This window comes from Carlito syrichta, unplaced genomic scaffold (assembly GCF_000164805.1).
Source record: "Carlito syrichta isolate Samal-C Ts95f unplaced genomic scaffold, Tarsius_syrichta-2.0.1 Scaffold315165, whole genome shotgun sequence".
Lineage (NCBI taxonomy): Eukaryota > Metazoa > Chordata > Mammalia > Primates > Tarsiidae > Carlito > Carlito syrichta.
Window position 1 is genome coordinate 2090 of NW_007259261.1, and position 15667 is coordinate 17756.

A 15667-nucleotide genomic window follows, 5' to 3' on the forward strand; every position below is an offset into this window, starting at 1 on the left:
GCTTAGCAATAAAAAGCATAAACTAGGGCAACCCCTTTGGGTCCCCTCCCACTGTGAGAGCCTTTCTGTCTTCTCAATAAGTCCTACTTTGTCACTTAAAAAAAAAAAAAGCATAAACTATCCTTGCAACAATTTGGATGTATCTCAAAGAACTTAAGATAAGTAAGAAAAAAAAAAAGCCTCAAAAGTTTAAATACTGTATTATTCCATTTACATGGTATTCTCAAAAAGATGAAATGAGTGTGATACAGACAGATCATTGGCTGCTATGTGTGAGGTTTGAGGAGGATGTGCCTGTAAATACATAGCATGAGGGAGTTTCTTGAGGAGATGAAATTCTGCTCTATCAGATTGTGGTGGGAATTAGACACATTTATACTTGTATTTAAATTCATAGAACTGTATACCCAAAAAGGAAAAAGTAAATTTTACCATGATTTTAAAATCCATATACATTTCTCAATACTGGTAACGCTAAGTTAAAAATGTGGTTTACAAAGATCATTTACAAAATCAAGTAACTGGAACTATAACTAACAGAAATGTTCAAGTCTCTACAAAATTTTTTTGTTCAAGATATTATATGAAAGAGCAAAAGACAAACATGGCAGAACATCTGAAAGGAAGAGAATCCTATTGTGAGTTAATATAGTAGATATCGATATTTATTATAAACTTAAGGAAATGAAAACAAATATGGCCTCAGTTGGACTCACAACCAGACAAATATATCAGAATAAGAAAATGGTGAGGCCTGATAAAGATCCATGATATGGAAACTTGATTTAAGATGACATGGGCAATACAAGTATCAAAACAATTGTTTATGCACAGGGACATACATAAAATTGAATCCCTACCACACACCACACATTAAAGCCATTTTCAGACATAAATATGAAGGGAAAATTTAGGGAAAAAATAAAAAGACAATTAGGAGAATATTTTTATCATGTTGGGATAAGAAATGATTACTTGAATAAGACTTTTAAAAGTGCAAACAGTAAATGGTAATATGATTAAATGTGATTACATTAAACTTAATAAATGTGTTCAGCAAAACAACAAAGATGATTTTGACAAACCATCATCTTGTGAATCAACAGACAATAATTATCAGTCCAATAGAAAAACAGGAAAAATCATGACCAGACACATCACCAAAAATAAGCACAAGTGACTAAAAGAAGATGAAAAAGATTCCACCTCTATTAATAACACAGGAAATGTCATCTAATACCTAACTTCTTGAAAAACATCGAAGTCTCACAATATCAAGTGTTTATAAAACAATATAGTGCAATAGAAACTTTCATTCACTGGTGGTAAGAATGTAAGATTGTACAAGAGTGAGTCCAAACCTAGTAAAATTGAAAATGCATATACTTAATAACCTTGTTCTTCCACAAGTGTTAACTTTTACCCACGATCACAAAGTGTAAGCATGTTTGTAATAACATTGTTAATAGCACAAAAATATATATAACAAAATAAAACTGGAAGCAACCCACATTTACACCTATAGAAGAATTAATACAATGCATAATGTTCATATATAATGAGATATTATACACATAAAGAAAAAGAACTTCATCTATTTACTTATTTTTGAGTTGGAGTCTCACTCTGTCACCTAGACTGGAGTGCAGTGACACGCTCTCGGCCACCGCAGCCTCAACCTGCTGAGCTCTGATGATCCTTCCACCTCAGCTTTCCAAGTAGCTGGAACTACAGACGCGCACTACCACACCCAGCTAATTTTTTTCATTTATTGTAGAGATGAGGTCTCACCAAGTTGCCCAGGCAGGTATCGAACCTGCTGGCTCAGGCAATTCACTCACCTCGGCCTCCCAAAGCGTGGGATTATGGGTTTAGCCACCCAGCTCGGCCAGTTATTTATATTAATAGAGGTGAATCAGAGCCTCAGGGATAAGGGCCCAGTAACCTTGATTGTAAATCAGACTCCCTACTGAAGATTCGGTATCTATAAAAGCCTTGTCAGCAGGCAAATTACTGCCTCTATGATATAGCTAAGTGTAAGAGTGTTAAAAACTGAATTTCCATGGTTTTGAAACACTGTGTGGAAGAGTAATCAAATGGATCAGTGAAGAATAATAATTGAATTTCCTCCAACTTGCACAGTCTTTCTTAATACTTATAAAAATTCTGGTCATTGACATTCAATCAATCTCTAGATTTAGAAACATGAAGCATAGTATTTTAAAATGTGTTTAAGTGTCTGGCATTGTCTCAAGAAATTAGTTTTTCTACTCATTACATTTTCCAGGTAGGTGAATTTTAACTACCTAACCTTTCTGGATGACACAAAGCCAGTATTATGAATATTAGTAGAGCTTGAGGGAGAAATAAATTAACACAAAGATGCTACTTAATCCATTTATGCTTTCATTCATGCAACAACAGGAACAACAAAAGAAACACATGATCACTTGCCTTCTGTGGACTATCATCTAAGTCAAAAGTCCTGTTTTTGCTGGAATATCTTGTTAGTAATGAAGCATTCTGTTAAAATAGTATATAGCAATATGTTAAAATGAATGAAATCGATTTATATTAGCATGAAATAAATAATGAAAACAATGTTATGGAAAAAATAAGTTACATAATGATGCATAACATTGTTATTCATATATATTTAAAACCCATGTGTATAAACACATACAAAAATATTGAGAGAAAACTCACCAAATTCATTGTAGTGGTTACTTCATAGTAGGTAGAAAAAAGGGAATGGAGATAAGGGGTAAGTGAAATCAAATGTCCTAATAATGTTTATTTGTAAAAAAACAACTTGAAAAGATGACAAAATATTTCATGGTACATTCTTGTGATTTTTCTGGGAATTTGATATATTATTCTCTGGTCCTCTTAGTGGTAATTTAAACTTTTACTTCATAAAAAAGTTGAAAAAAGGAAATAAATTTACCTTATCACTTGGTGCTTATTTGATCATTCTGGGTAGGCAGTGAATTTAAACTTTGCTTCTCTTTGTAGGTAAATGTCACTCGTGAAGACTCACCAAATGAAGACCCAGTCTTTCTTAGAACTTTAGGAAAAGGAGACTGGTTTGGAGAGAAAGCCTTGCAAGGGTAAGTAGAGCACATATTACACAGTATTTGTGTGGGTACTACATATTTTACTGTCTTAAATTCTGAGCTCTTAGAAAAATAGTCTTTTTATTTAGTGCTTATCCTTATATCAGTTACAAATCCTTGATAATTATTTTTATTTATTTTCAGACGAACTTGTAATCCATTTAAATAGGACACTGGACTAATTAGTTAATTTCTAATAAAACATTGTTAAATTAATTGAAAATTTTCAACTTTATGTTCCTTAACTGCAACTTCTTTAATAAGTTGAAAAGAAAGAGACAGACATCTCTGCTAAACTTACTTTGTACAACAGTTTTATTCTGGATCCTAGGAAGATAGTTGGTTGAGAATTCTGAAATCCCTAAACCTGTTTGTTCAAACAGTGGATCAGAAGGCAGGGAAGCCTTTTCAGGGATCACCATTGGGTGGTGGTGGTTTTATGGTTGTTATGGTGGTGGAGATGGCAGAGGAGGTGGACGTGGGGATAATGCACATCAGGATTCACTATGGAGGGGCTCTGAAGGCTGGACTAGGAGAGGTGTACTTCAGCGTGACTGATATTCTATTTCCAAACTATTATAAGACATCAAGAAGCAAGCACTTGGGATTTTTTCCCATATATTTTAGAAGAAAAATTGGGTTGACTTTGCACCATGCATTTTACAGAATGTATGAGAATTAGGGGCAACCACTTTGGGTCTCCTCCCACTGTGGGAGCTTTTCTGTCTTCTTAATAAATCCAGCTTTAAAAAAAAGAAAAAAGAAAGAAAGAAAATTATTTTGGGGTAGTCTACTTTCATTTTTCAATGAGCTATATGACTCAATTATTAAATATAGAGAACACTTTTCAAAGGTCAGTGCTGTGTGTATATATATATCACTTAAATAAAAATTAAACAATAAACATTTATTTTTGTATCAAATTTCAGGTACAGGAGTGTCATAATTTGCTTAGGGTATAATTAGGCAATAGGTCATAATTTGCTTCTATAATATGGGACCAATCAGTTTTGTTTCCATTTCAAAATGTGCCTTCCTTTAAAAAATTACATTATGAGCCTTTTACTTAAAAGTGTATTGAAAAAATAATTTAGAGAGATTTTCTTTTTTAAGCCGCAATCAGATGTCAGGTTTTATTTTCTTTGCTACTATTTCACAGCTACAGAAATGAAACAAAGATATCTTGATAAGTCATCTTATTCAGGTCATATTACCTTATGAAAATTCAGAACTAACTGCACTCAGTTTTCCTTTTTTCTTTTATTTAGTTCATTTGATCTTTATCTGAACATTCACTTGCCATTAGATTTTTTTTCAATGTCAAAGTTGGAAGAAATTGCATGTTTGCTATAGGTCCACAGAAGAATGCAATAAACTTTATTTTTCTAGTATGAGCTGCACAATTTACTGCATGTTATCTGAACCTTAATGTTTCATTCCACTGGTTATTAAATATGTAGAGGATTCCCTAGAATGACTCCAATTATCTTCACTGGTCCAAAATTAAATGCCTCTGTAGAAAACAATGTCATTTCTGAAAGACTTAAAGAACCAGAAATGCTTATAATCATTCCACAATTGGAATGCCAGAAAATAAGGCATCATTAAGAGTCAATAGATTTTCTTTTACAGTTTATAGTCACTACATTTTTGTTAAAATTACATAAAACTTTCATGGTGAAAATATTTTTCTGCAATGAAAATGAAATGACCCAAGAAATGACCTTGAGTATGTAGTTCATGCAAAAGTTGCCAAATTTTGCTCTAATATCAAAACTTTAGTTAATGGCCCTCTAGCTAGATTGAATCCCTTCTAGCCTGGGTATTCTTTTGAACTGGTTTGGGCTAAAACTTGCTTCTGCACATACTTAGTCCCTTTCACTGGTCATCTTCTGTAGCCAAAAAATAATCAACCTACTTCCCTTCACATTCATGCTTCATATCACCCCATCTCTTTCTTATGCCTTTCATCTTGTCTTTCTCATGACTGTACCTGGTTTTATTAGTCTACTCAAAGTGCTCTCTTTAATGTCACTAAAAATTTGCTACTTGCCTCTTAGAATAGTCTCATTTTTTTGTCTTCATTTGTCTTCACTTCTCAGCAACAATTTTACACTGCTTACTACCCCTTTCTTCCTTAAATTCTTCATCCCTTGACATGCTTTAGATTTTTAAAATTTCATTTCCTAAGATTCACCAATACGTAGTCCTTACTGTTTTATTTATGTCTTGGTAATCTCCTCCAGATCTATGATTGCGTTGCGTAGTACCTCAATGAAAAGAAGTCCCACATATTTCTATTTTATGATTTGAACCCAGCATCTGGCACTATCAGATACTCTACATATTTGTTGAATGAATAAATGAGTGAATAAATAAATGAATGAGCAACTGGACCTCTCTAATGATGGCCAATCTTGGAATCCCTTCTGCCTTTGATCGCCTTCACCACTTGAATGTGTTTGGCAGTGCACAGGGGTTACGAGCTCACTTGACCGTAGGGAGCAGGCTAGTGACGTAAATGAGTAAAGTGGCTGTGAAAAGCTGGTGGTGGCCGGGCTCGGTCACTCAGCCTGTAATCCTGCGCTTTGGGAGGCCGAGGTGAGTGAATTGCCTGAGCCCGCGGGTTCGAGACCCGCCTGGGCAACTTGGCGAGACCTCATCTCTACAATAAATCCAAAAAAAAAAAAATTAGCCGGGCATGGTAGCGCGCGCCTGTAGTTCCAGCTACTTGGAAGGCTGAGGCGGAAGGATCACTGGAATCCAGCAGGTCGAGGCTGCGGTGGCTGGAAGCAGCCACTGCACTCCAGTCTGGGTGATAGAGTGAGACTCCAACTCAAAAAAAAAAAAAGAAAAGAAAAGAAAAGAAAAGAAAAGCAGGTGGTTGAACACTAAAGCCTTATGTCAGGAGAACTGCCATGATTGAACTCCGGCTTGTTGCCACTAGTAAGAACGTGACCCCAGCTTTTCAAGAAAGCAGAACAAACTAGGTTTTAAAAATATAAGATGTGATTTTGCAATTTGATTAAAAATTGCAAGAAAGCCAACATTATGTCTGCAAAGGATTCTATGGGCTGCCATTTTGTGATTTCTGTCACTCAAATATACCTATTTACAAAGTATATAATTAATTTCATATGAAAGAAGCCTAGTAAGTTAACCCATGTTGATTCTTTTCCTGTTTTGATCTTTTTGGCATTTTAACATTTTGATTTTCTGTCTATAACTCTCTCTTTTTTTTTCACTCCGAGTCTATGTTCTTTTTTATCTTTTCTTTGAATTTCAATGTTTCACGCAAGAAATTCCAACTCTTCACAAATCAAATTGATTTGTTTCACTTGTTTCTTTCTAAGTAACTCAGAAATGGACATAACTTTGATTGAAAAATCTTTTGGGCAACCGTGTATCCTTTGGGTAATAGCTATGGCTGTTTGCAAAATATATGATTTTTTTTATACTGGAATAAAAATTTATAGTTGGCATTCTCTATGTGTACATAACACAGCATTTTAGATTGTGATTTTCTCATAAATAAAAATTGTATGTATGGGAAATTTTTGTTTTATTCTCCTAAGGTTGTTCAGAAAGTCTTTAAAATATAGATAAATTCATGATTGGAGACAGGGGAAATGAATATATTCTTGACTATTCTTTTTCCTATTCTTTTTCTTTTCTCTTTTTTTTTTTTTTTTTTTTGGAGTTGGAATCTCACTCTTGACACCCAGGTTGGAGTGCAATAGCACACTCAACTATTCTTTTTCAATCTAAGAGTGCCTAAATACTAGCACTGATTAAGCACATAGTTGAAAATTGAATGTCATTGTTGAAATGTAGACTCATAGCCTAACTTTAGAACTCAGCCTCCTGACTATTATACAGTTCTGCCTCTAGAAGTAACAAGCTTTATTTCCTTAGTGGGTGGAGGCAGTAGAGTCATAATAAAGCCATATTATAAACTATATTATTAACATTCATTAACCGATAGCATCTCATTGCTAGAAAAATTGGAGTCATTTCTTCCACTTTGGTTGGCATAAATCAAATTATGTGGTATTGTTTGACTTAAGCATCTTTTTTTTCTTGGGATAATTGTCCACACTACAGAGAGGGAAAAATGTCATACTTTTTTACAGTCAAGTACTCCCTATAGATATGAAAACTAAAGTTGTATTTAATAGAAATTGCTTTAAGTTTAGTTCAATAACTCATTTACACTTTGAATTACTATTGTTTCAAGATCCCTACCTGAGTTGAAACCATATGGAATACATGTCAGCATTAGATGATGGCAAATTATAAGCTAAACATTCATTCTGCTTCTCCAGTAATGGGAAATATGTAAGACCAAGTTGAACCCAAAAGCGATGATACTGAGCTCTCATTCACCACCTCCCCCACCTTTCCCTTGACATTTGAATCTTTAACACAGCATAGGATTAAGAGTTCCAGCTCAAAAGTCAGATTGCCTGGGTTGGAATCTACTCTTTTGTATATTAGTTATTAGACCCCGAGAGGATTTCCTTTTATCTGAAGTGGAGATTATTATTGTACTTAACTTTTTGGGTTGTTGTGAAGGGATACTTACATAGCATTTCAGTGAGTGCCTAGAATTTAGCTTAGTGCCTCTCCAAAGCTGTCATCATCACTACTGTCATCATCTGCACTTTCATTGTCATCCTCATCATCACTTCATCATCCACATTCCCAGGAATGTTCCGCTTTTTCTTGAATAAAACTTAGAAAATATAGTATAATCACTAGATTGTGGGTCAACCACGCAAAATCTATGTAACCAGTGGTTATATAACTTTGAACAAACCAGTTAACTTCTCTTCATCTCCACCCTGAATCTGTCACCAGAGTCAATTGAAATAAGTGATCTCTAAGTTTCCTTAGATCATAGTTTCTAATTCTCTAAGATTTGGCCTCTTTACAACTGGGCAGACCCCTGAATGCCAAATATAGCCCCAATATTCCCTGTTAAATGGTGTCTTTTAATACCAAATCACAAGAACTATCTTAGCTGTTGCCTCTTATTCTGAACACCTAGCATATGATTAAGAGTGCTTTCCATATTAATACAAAATTACAAGCCAAAGTCAGCTTAACAGACTGGTATTAGAAGCTTGTATTTCCCTGGCTTCTTCTTTCATAGACTATGATCTTGTGAAAGTTAATTAACATATCTGAACCTGCTTCTTGTTTTTTTAACTGTATTTTTTCTTTAAAATATTAATAAAATTATAGCACAGAAAGTAGGATAACAAATACCAGCTATGCATTTTAATATTTTGAATCTGAATTAGATATTTTCATTTATTTACATGTAAGTAAAACTGTATGGATATAAGCTAGCCGCTTTTTGTCCTCTTCTTGTATTTCTCTTCCTTTCTGTTATCTCCATTCAGAAGTTGATTGTATGTATCCTCGTTCCTCATGTGTCTATCATATATATGTATTTTTGTATTAGGTTTACTCATGTAAACATTTTATTTGTGTTTAAAATTTTATACAAGTGAAGTTTTATTGTTTTATTCTGGGTCAATATATATTTTTTCTTTTTTTTCTTCTGTTATCATACTTGTTGCACTTGTGTCATCCCTTGGTTTACAAGTTTTACCTTCTTTTTCCTATTATTTAAATAATTAATCTTTACTTTTTAATATGTACATTTAACATGTAATGTTAATCAACAGATTTATTCTTCTCTTGAATGAAAAAAGAATATGAGGAGGACCCCCAAAAACGGAGATTTATTTATTAAAAATTGTGTATTTATTTTTACATGTTTAAACTTCAGTTACTTCAAAGTAATCTTCATATGCTGCAATACATATGTTGAGATACTTTTCCACTGCTCAAAACAGTCTTTGAACTCATCAATTTTGATGCTTCTTTAGTGCTTCTGCTGTTTTAGTGCTTCTGCTGTTTTTTGTTTCACCTCTTCCACATTGGCAAAACATTTCCCTTTGAGGACGTTTTTCATCAGGGAAACAAAAAAGGAGGTTGCTCAGGGCAAAATTGGGTGAATAGGGAGGGTGGGACACAGGGGTTTTACCCTATTTCATCAGAAATCGAAGATCATTCAGTGTGGTATGGGCAGGTGTGCTTGTAAATCACCCATCATGAAATGTGCAAACGCTTTGAAAGAATCTCAAAATAAAAAAAGAAAGAAAGAAAAGAGAAAAGAAAAAGAAAAATTCACTGAAGCTGAGTGCAGCCTCTCACCACAACACTAACTTGTACGCTGATTCCAATGGATTCCTAGAACACTTACCTAGCAGGAGGAAGCCTGTACTATGAGGGGCCCACAGATAATTCTGGGCTTTTTAGGGCCCCCCCCTTGTACTAGTATTTTTAACTACAAGTTACTTCCATCTTATATGTAGTTTTCTAGAATATAGTTCCATATGGTTAATAAATTCCCCAACGTTACTCATTATCATTATTGTATTTTTTTCAGATACAACTGAAACCTACTTATTTAGGTTTATCACTTTTTACCAATTCCTTTGTCTACTATTGTTTCTTGCACCCAGTTATTTGTTTTAGGTTTATTCTTTGTAATTGCTCAGAAAATATCTGTTTATACATTCTGCCTTGCCTACACATGAGTGGATATTGGGTCAGATCTAGGTCAAATTTCATTTTATCTTCAACATCATAGATATTATTACATTGTCTTCTGACATTCATAGTATGCAGCCAGTCAAATCGCCATTCCTTTATAGGTTAACTGTTTCTTTCTCTGCTGCTGTCTCTGTCTTTGAAGTTATGCATTTTTGCTACCGTCATTGTAGTTATAGCTGTGTTTTATTTATCTTTTATGTAACTCCATGTGTTCCTTACTTCTGAGAATGCAGTTTTCCTCAACTTGAGAAAACTCTTAGCATCATCTCTGCATACCCCCCCCCACACACACACACACTTTCTCTCTTCTCTCATTTTGGAACTCTTAGTAGTCTAGGTTTAGCATCCTCATCCTACTATTCTTATCTTCTTATACACACCTATATCTTTTTTCTCTGTATCATTTTGTGCCACATTTGTAATCTGAGAAGATTCTCTCAGATTGTCATGCTATTCTCTGTTTATCTCTTTAATTTTATCAAGTCTTCAGTTCAATTTATCCATTGCATTACGTTCCAATAACTACTTCATAAAAAGCACCATAGTGGTTAGGAGTGTGAGCTCTGAAATGACTTTCCAGGTTCAAACCCCATCTTCATCATTTATGAGATTGTAGCTTCATGTCTTGTTAAAGGGGACTAATAGTACCTGCTTTATAGACTTGAGGAAATTAATAAGCAAAATAATGTATATAGTATGTATGTGTATGTGTATTAGCATGTCTGGCACATACTAAGTATTCAATAAAAAAGTGTAATTGCAAATTTTAAAAGTGTAAATTATTTGAAAGTTTCTATTAGTTTCACTTTTGGGATACACATGCTTCCATCTGTCACTTCTTCTGTCTCTCCTTCCTTATTGTGTGGCTTGCCATTGTGTGGTATAAGTTTTTGTTGTCATTGTGTTTTTGTTTTTGTATTTTACCACATACTCATTTTCAATGGAGTTAGTGGATTGAGGCATCCCCTTGTACCTGTTATTGGAGCATCTCTATATACCTACTTCATGTTTCATATTTACCTTTGTGAGGATAGGTTTTAGCTTAACATCACTATACTTGCAGATAAAAAAATAAAGAATTCATATCTCCCAGTAGCAAGACGGATTTGTGTTTCTCCTGGAGAAAGCCTCTTGACACTTACTTGGGCCCAAAGAGGAAATTATTTCTACTGCTTGTGCCTTGTGGGCGGAAATACTTCAGGATTCCTGGCCTTGCGAAGAGTTCCGTCTCAGTTATCTTCTTCTGTGGTGCCATCACCAGGCTCCTTCACTCATCCCTCATGACTTTCTGTCCATCTCCAACTTATTTCTCTAACCATAGGAACCTTCTGTATTTGTGGCACCTGAGACTTTTAGGGATTTTTGTTTTTGTTTTAGTTTGATTTTGTTTTCTTTTGGGTTTTAGTGGAGATTATAATTAATTTGGCTTCTAGCAAACGTTATTCTTGTAAGGATTATAGTGAATCATCTATGTAAAATGTAACACAATGTCTGATGGGAATTTTTATTCCTGTTCTCCTGGATTTATGGTTAAAGTACAAAGCCCAAAAGCTGCTAATAAAGTCAGCCTCTTTGTGCAGAATTGACTAGAATGGGCCAGAAATTCCTTATTAGTATCATTACTCCCTCAGTAAAATGGGAGAAGTAAGAAAACTGGGGGGTTGGCCTATTGAGGAAAGCATCAAAAATGGCTGTTCTTTCATTTCTCTCCCCTGAGTTTATTTCCTGTTCAGGATTTATAAGCAAAGAGGAGCCTAAAATAATGAATGTGCTCAGTGAGATGGGGAAAGCACAGAGTGTCATAGCAACATTATCTTATCTCCATCCCAGAACTTTTTTCTGATATCCAAGTCTAGTTTCCTATGGGGTATGTCCACTTAGAGATATCACTCGGGTATCTCATATGGAACTTGGACAAACTACACTTATTTTCTCTCTATTGCTAACCAATCTATTCCTTTTCAAGTGATTGCTATTACAATAAGTGTTTCTCAAATCAGAAATGTGGGCATATACTTGACTCTTTCCTCTCCTGAAATTTCCTGTATTCATAAAGAATCCTGCTCATTCTACCTCCTAAAAAACACTCAGTATCAGCACTCAAGCTGCTTCTCACTGCCACTGTTCTGGTCAGTGCCATGATGATCTATCACTTCAGTTATAGTATAGTCACCTAATTGGTCTCCCTGTGTCCAGTCTTGCTATCCTCCCACCCATTTTCCACACTGTGGTAATGATAAACTCTCTGTATTAAGTTCCCCAGAGTGACAATAATAAATTACCACAAACTGGGTGACTTAAAGCAACAGCAATTTATTTTTTCACAGTTTTGAGTGCTAAAAATTCAATATCAAGAAATCACCAGGGCCACACGCCTCTGAAAGTTCTAGGGAAGAGTCTGTTCCATGGCTTCCCAGCTGTCCTTGGCATCCTTTGACTTGGAGCTGCATCATTTCAGTTTCTGTCTCTGTCTTCAGGTGGCCACTTTTCCTCTGTGTATGCCCCTCCATAACAAAATCTTTCTTTGTAAGGACACCAGTTATTGAATTTAGGGCCCACACTAATCCAGTATGGCAGCAACCTAACTTGAATATGTCTGGAAAACCCTGTTTTCAAATATGGTCACATTCACAGGTTTGGGGGCTAGGAATTTAGCATGTATTTTGAAAGGACCAAATTCAACCCGCAACACTCTCTAAAACAAATCAGACCATGTCACTTTCCTTCTCAAATGCTTGCTTTGGCTCTTTCTGTTGTGAGAGCTAGTACCATATTACTGCTACCATCTCATCACCCATCTCCCTGCCTCACTACGTATGTTCTAGCTGTACTGACATCTGCTATGTCTTTATTATCTCCATGATTTATTTCACTTAAGGTAGCATCTTGTGATTACAGTCAATCCTGGCACAGTAGAATAACTGAGCTGACATCAAGCTCCAAGTGGAATGTTAGAACCTGAAATCCCAGCATAGCACAGGACCCAATTATATAGGCATGCAGAAGCTTACCTGTTGCCCTGTAAATGCTTAGACTTATGATGTTGACATATCCTCCTATATCTTAATCTAAATATGCCTAGAACACAAAACCCATTGGACTTTGATGTCCAGGAACCCATCAAAGGATTTATACAAAGTATATACTGATTTTGAAGAAACCATATTGTGTGCAAAATATGATTACACACACACACACACACACACACACACACACACACACACACACACACACACACACAAACACCTCTTCCTCCTTCTACATGCCAAATTATTTGTATTAGTATGGGAGCACCTTCCTCCTTCGACATGCCAAATTATTTATATTAGTTTGGGAGCATCTTAGCATTTGGACTAAACTACCTAAACAGTAATAATGAAGATAATTTAACAACAATTTGAACAACTACCCTTGGACTTCTCTGAGCACCTTCACCTGGAATATAAAGGTAGTGGTACAAAACAGCTTTTGTTGTTGTCATTGTTTGATTTTACTTAATAATCTCGTTAATGTTTTATTGTGTACTGAAGATTCAGGTATATCTTTGTTCTTAATGTAGTCATTATAATAGACAAATTATCAGTAACTAATTAATAACTCAAAATACATTATTTTAAAGTAAGTTAGGGAATTGATTGTTTACAAAAATTCTGTTAAATGAAGAAAATGTCTCTTTTAGAGGAAGGCTATGGACCTGTTTGCATGAATGATTGTTTATACACAAAGGATCAGATTTTCATAAAAGTTTGGGGAAAAAACAAGCTATCTCAGTACTTTTCCATAAAATGGTTTATCTCTACTGCCTAAAATATAAGCTCATTTTCAATGGTGGAAATTGAGCTACTTATAAAAACAATTCAGTTTCTCATTGTTATTCTTCAATATGTAATTCAGACAAATAGTTCCCTTCATGTGGCACAAGATAAGAAAAAATAATGTAAATTTGAAAATCTCTTCAAAAAACAGACATAAGAATGTTTCATTTAAAGCTAATTTTCTTGCTAATTAACTCAGTTAGTGTTTGGTGTCTATGTTTTTCTTATCCTTCCAAGTCTAAATGATTTTTTCTTGATTTTTTTCTTAATATAGTTGCTAATAAATCATGACTTGTCATAAATCATACCTTGAACAGACAACAAAGATTTTAATTGGTTAGATTCACTGTCATTGCACTAATTACTTCTGATGCCTGTAAAAAATGTTTTAAGGTCTTCTGAATTCCTCTCCAACATTATTGTTAACTAGAACATTTCTCATGTATTCTGATTAAGACTGTGTCTTCATTAAATGAGCATTTTCAACTGTATTTGGTCTTGCATGGTTCTCATTTCATTTTCATAAAATACAATATGGAAGTGAGAGGGGTTTGAGAAAAATATGTTATGAAATATTGCCTTTCCACATAATTCAGGCATTTAAGAAAAGTACAATATTATTTTTAGGATATTTTATTGGTATTTAAAAGACTTTAAGTCTACAGCCTTATCCCTGGGCCATTCTAAAAAATGTCAATAAATAATCTTATAGGTATCCATGATTTAATCAAGCAAAAACAATTAAAAATTGAAACAAATCTTATTTATAATAGCATCATAGACTAGGATGTAGTTACAGATAACTCTGACAAACTATGTCATGGACACTGAAAACTCCAAAACAATTCCAAGAGGAAATTGAAGATCTATGTCAATACATCTAAAACTCAGTATTATTCTCCCAGTTAAATGTCCATATAGTGCAATTCCAATCAAAATCCCAGCAAGACTTTTTGTTGAAATTGATAAGCCAATACGGAATTTATATGAAAATATAAAGAACCTAGAATAGGCAAACAATTTAGAAAAGAAGGTTCAAGACTAACCTTACCTGACTTCAAGGCTTATTTTAAAGCTACAATAACCATGTTTATATAGACTAGCAGATTGATGGAGCAGAATAAAGAGTCTAGAAAATCAACCGCACATGTATTGTCATCTTAATCAGCTTTGCCATAGCAAAAATACCACAGTTCAGATGACTTAACCAGTAGAAATTTATCTTCTTACAATTTTGGAAGCTGGAAATCTGAAATCAAAGTGCCAACATGGCCAGGTTCTGTTGAGTTCCCTTTCAGGCTTGTAGACAACCTTCCTGCTTTGCACTTACATGGTTTTCCTTGGTACATACATGTGGAGAGAGAAGGACCACAAACTTTCTGGCATCTTTTCTGATAAGGGCATTAATTCCATCACTCTCATGAACTCATCTAACCCTAAGTATCTTCCCCAAACCCCATCTTCAAACAGCATCACATTGAATTGAAGAAGGCATAACTCACTCCATAGCATTCACCAACTGATTTTCAACAAATGTTCAAAGGTTCAGAGGCAAGTCAATTAAGAAAAATCAGTGTTTTTTTATAAATGGTGTTAAAACAACTGAATATCCATGAAGTAAAATAAATTTTAAAAATAACTTGAATCCATAACTTATACTGTTTGTAAAAATTAACTTAAAATGGATTATAGACCTAAATGTAAACCCAAAATTACAATCCTTAGGAAAAAACAAGGGGATGAATTTTAGAAAGTTTGGTTAGGTAAAGATTTTCATACCAAAAAATAATCCATTAAAGAAAAAAAATATATAAATTAGACTTCATTAAAATTAAGAATTTCTGTACTTTGCAAGACACTACTAAAGATAAGAAAAGAACACAGATTGGGAGAAAATATTTGCAAATCACATATTTTATTTTATTTATTTATTTATTTATTTTTTGAGTTGGAGTCTCACTTGGTTGCCCAGACTGGAGTGCAGTGGCCGCTCCCGGCCACCGCAGCCTCGACCTGCTGGGCTCCGGCGATCCTTCCGCCTCAGCCTTCCTAGTAGCTGGAATTACAGGCATGTGCAACCACGCCCGAGCTGATTTTTTGATTTAT

At 34.5% G+C, this 15667-nt stretch overlaps 1 protein-coding gene across 1 annotated transcript in view; it reads left to right on the plus strand.

Annotated features, from left to right (window-relative positions):
• Nucleotides 1-3015: 3015 nt before the first annotated feature.
• LOC103275000 (cGMP-dependent protein kinase 1) overlaps nucleotides 3016-15667 on the plus strand; it is a gene marked incomplete at its 5' end in the record, with an annotated part of 255331 nt that continues 242679 nt past the window's right edge. Inside the window, one exon of the mRNA XM_008072418.2 lies at nucleotides 3016-3110. Coding sequence (XP_008070609.2) covers nucleotides 3016-3110 — 95 coding nt within the window. The remainder of the gene's footprint in view (nucleotides 3111-15667) is intronic.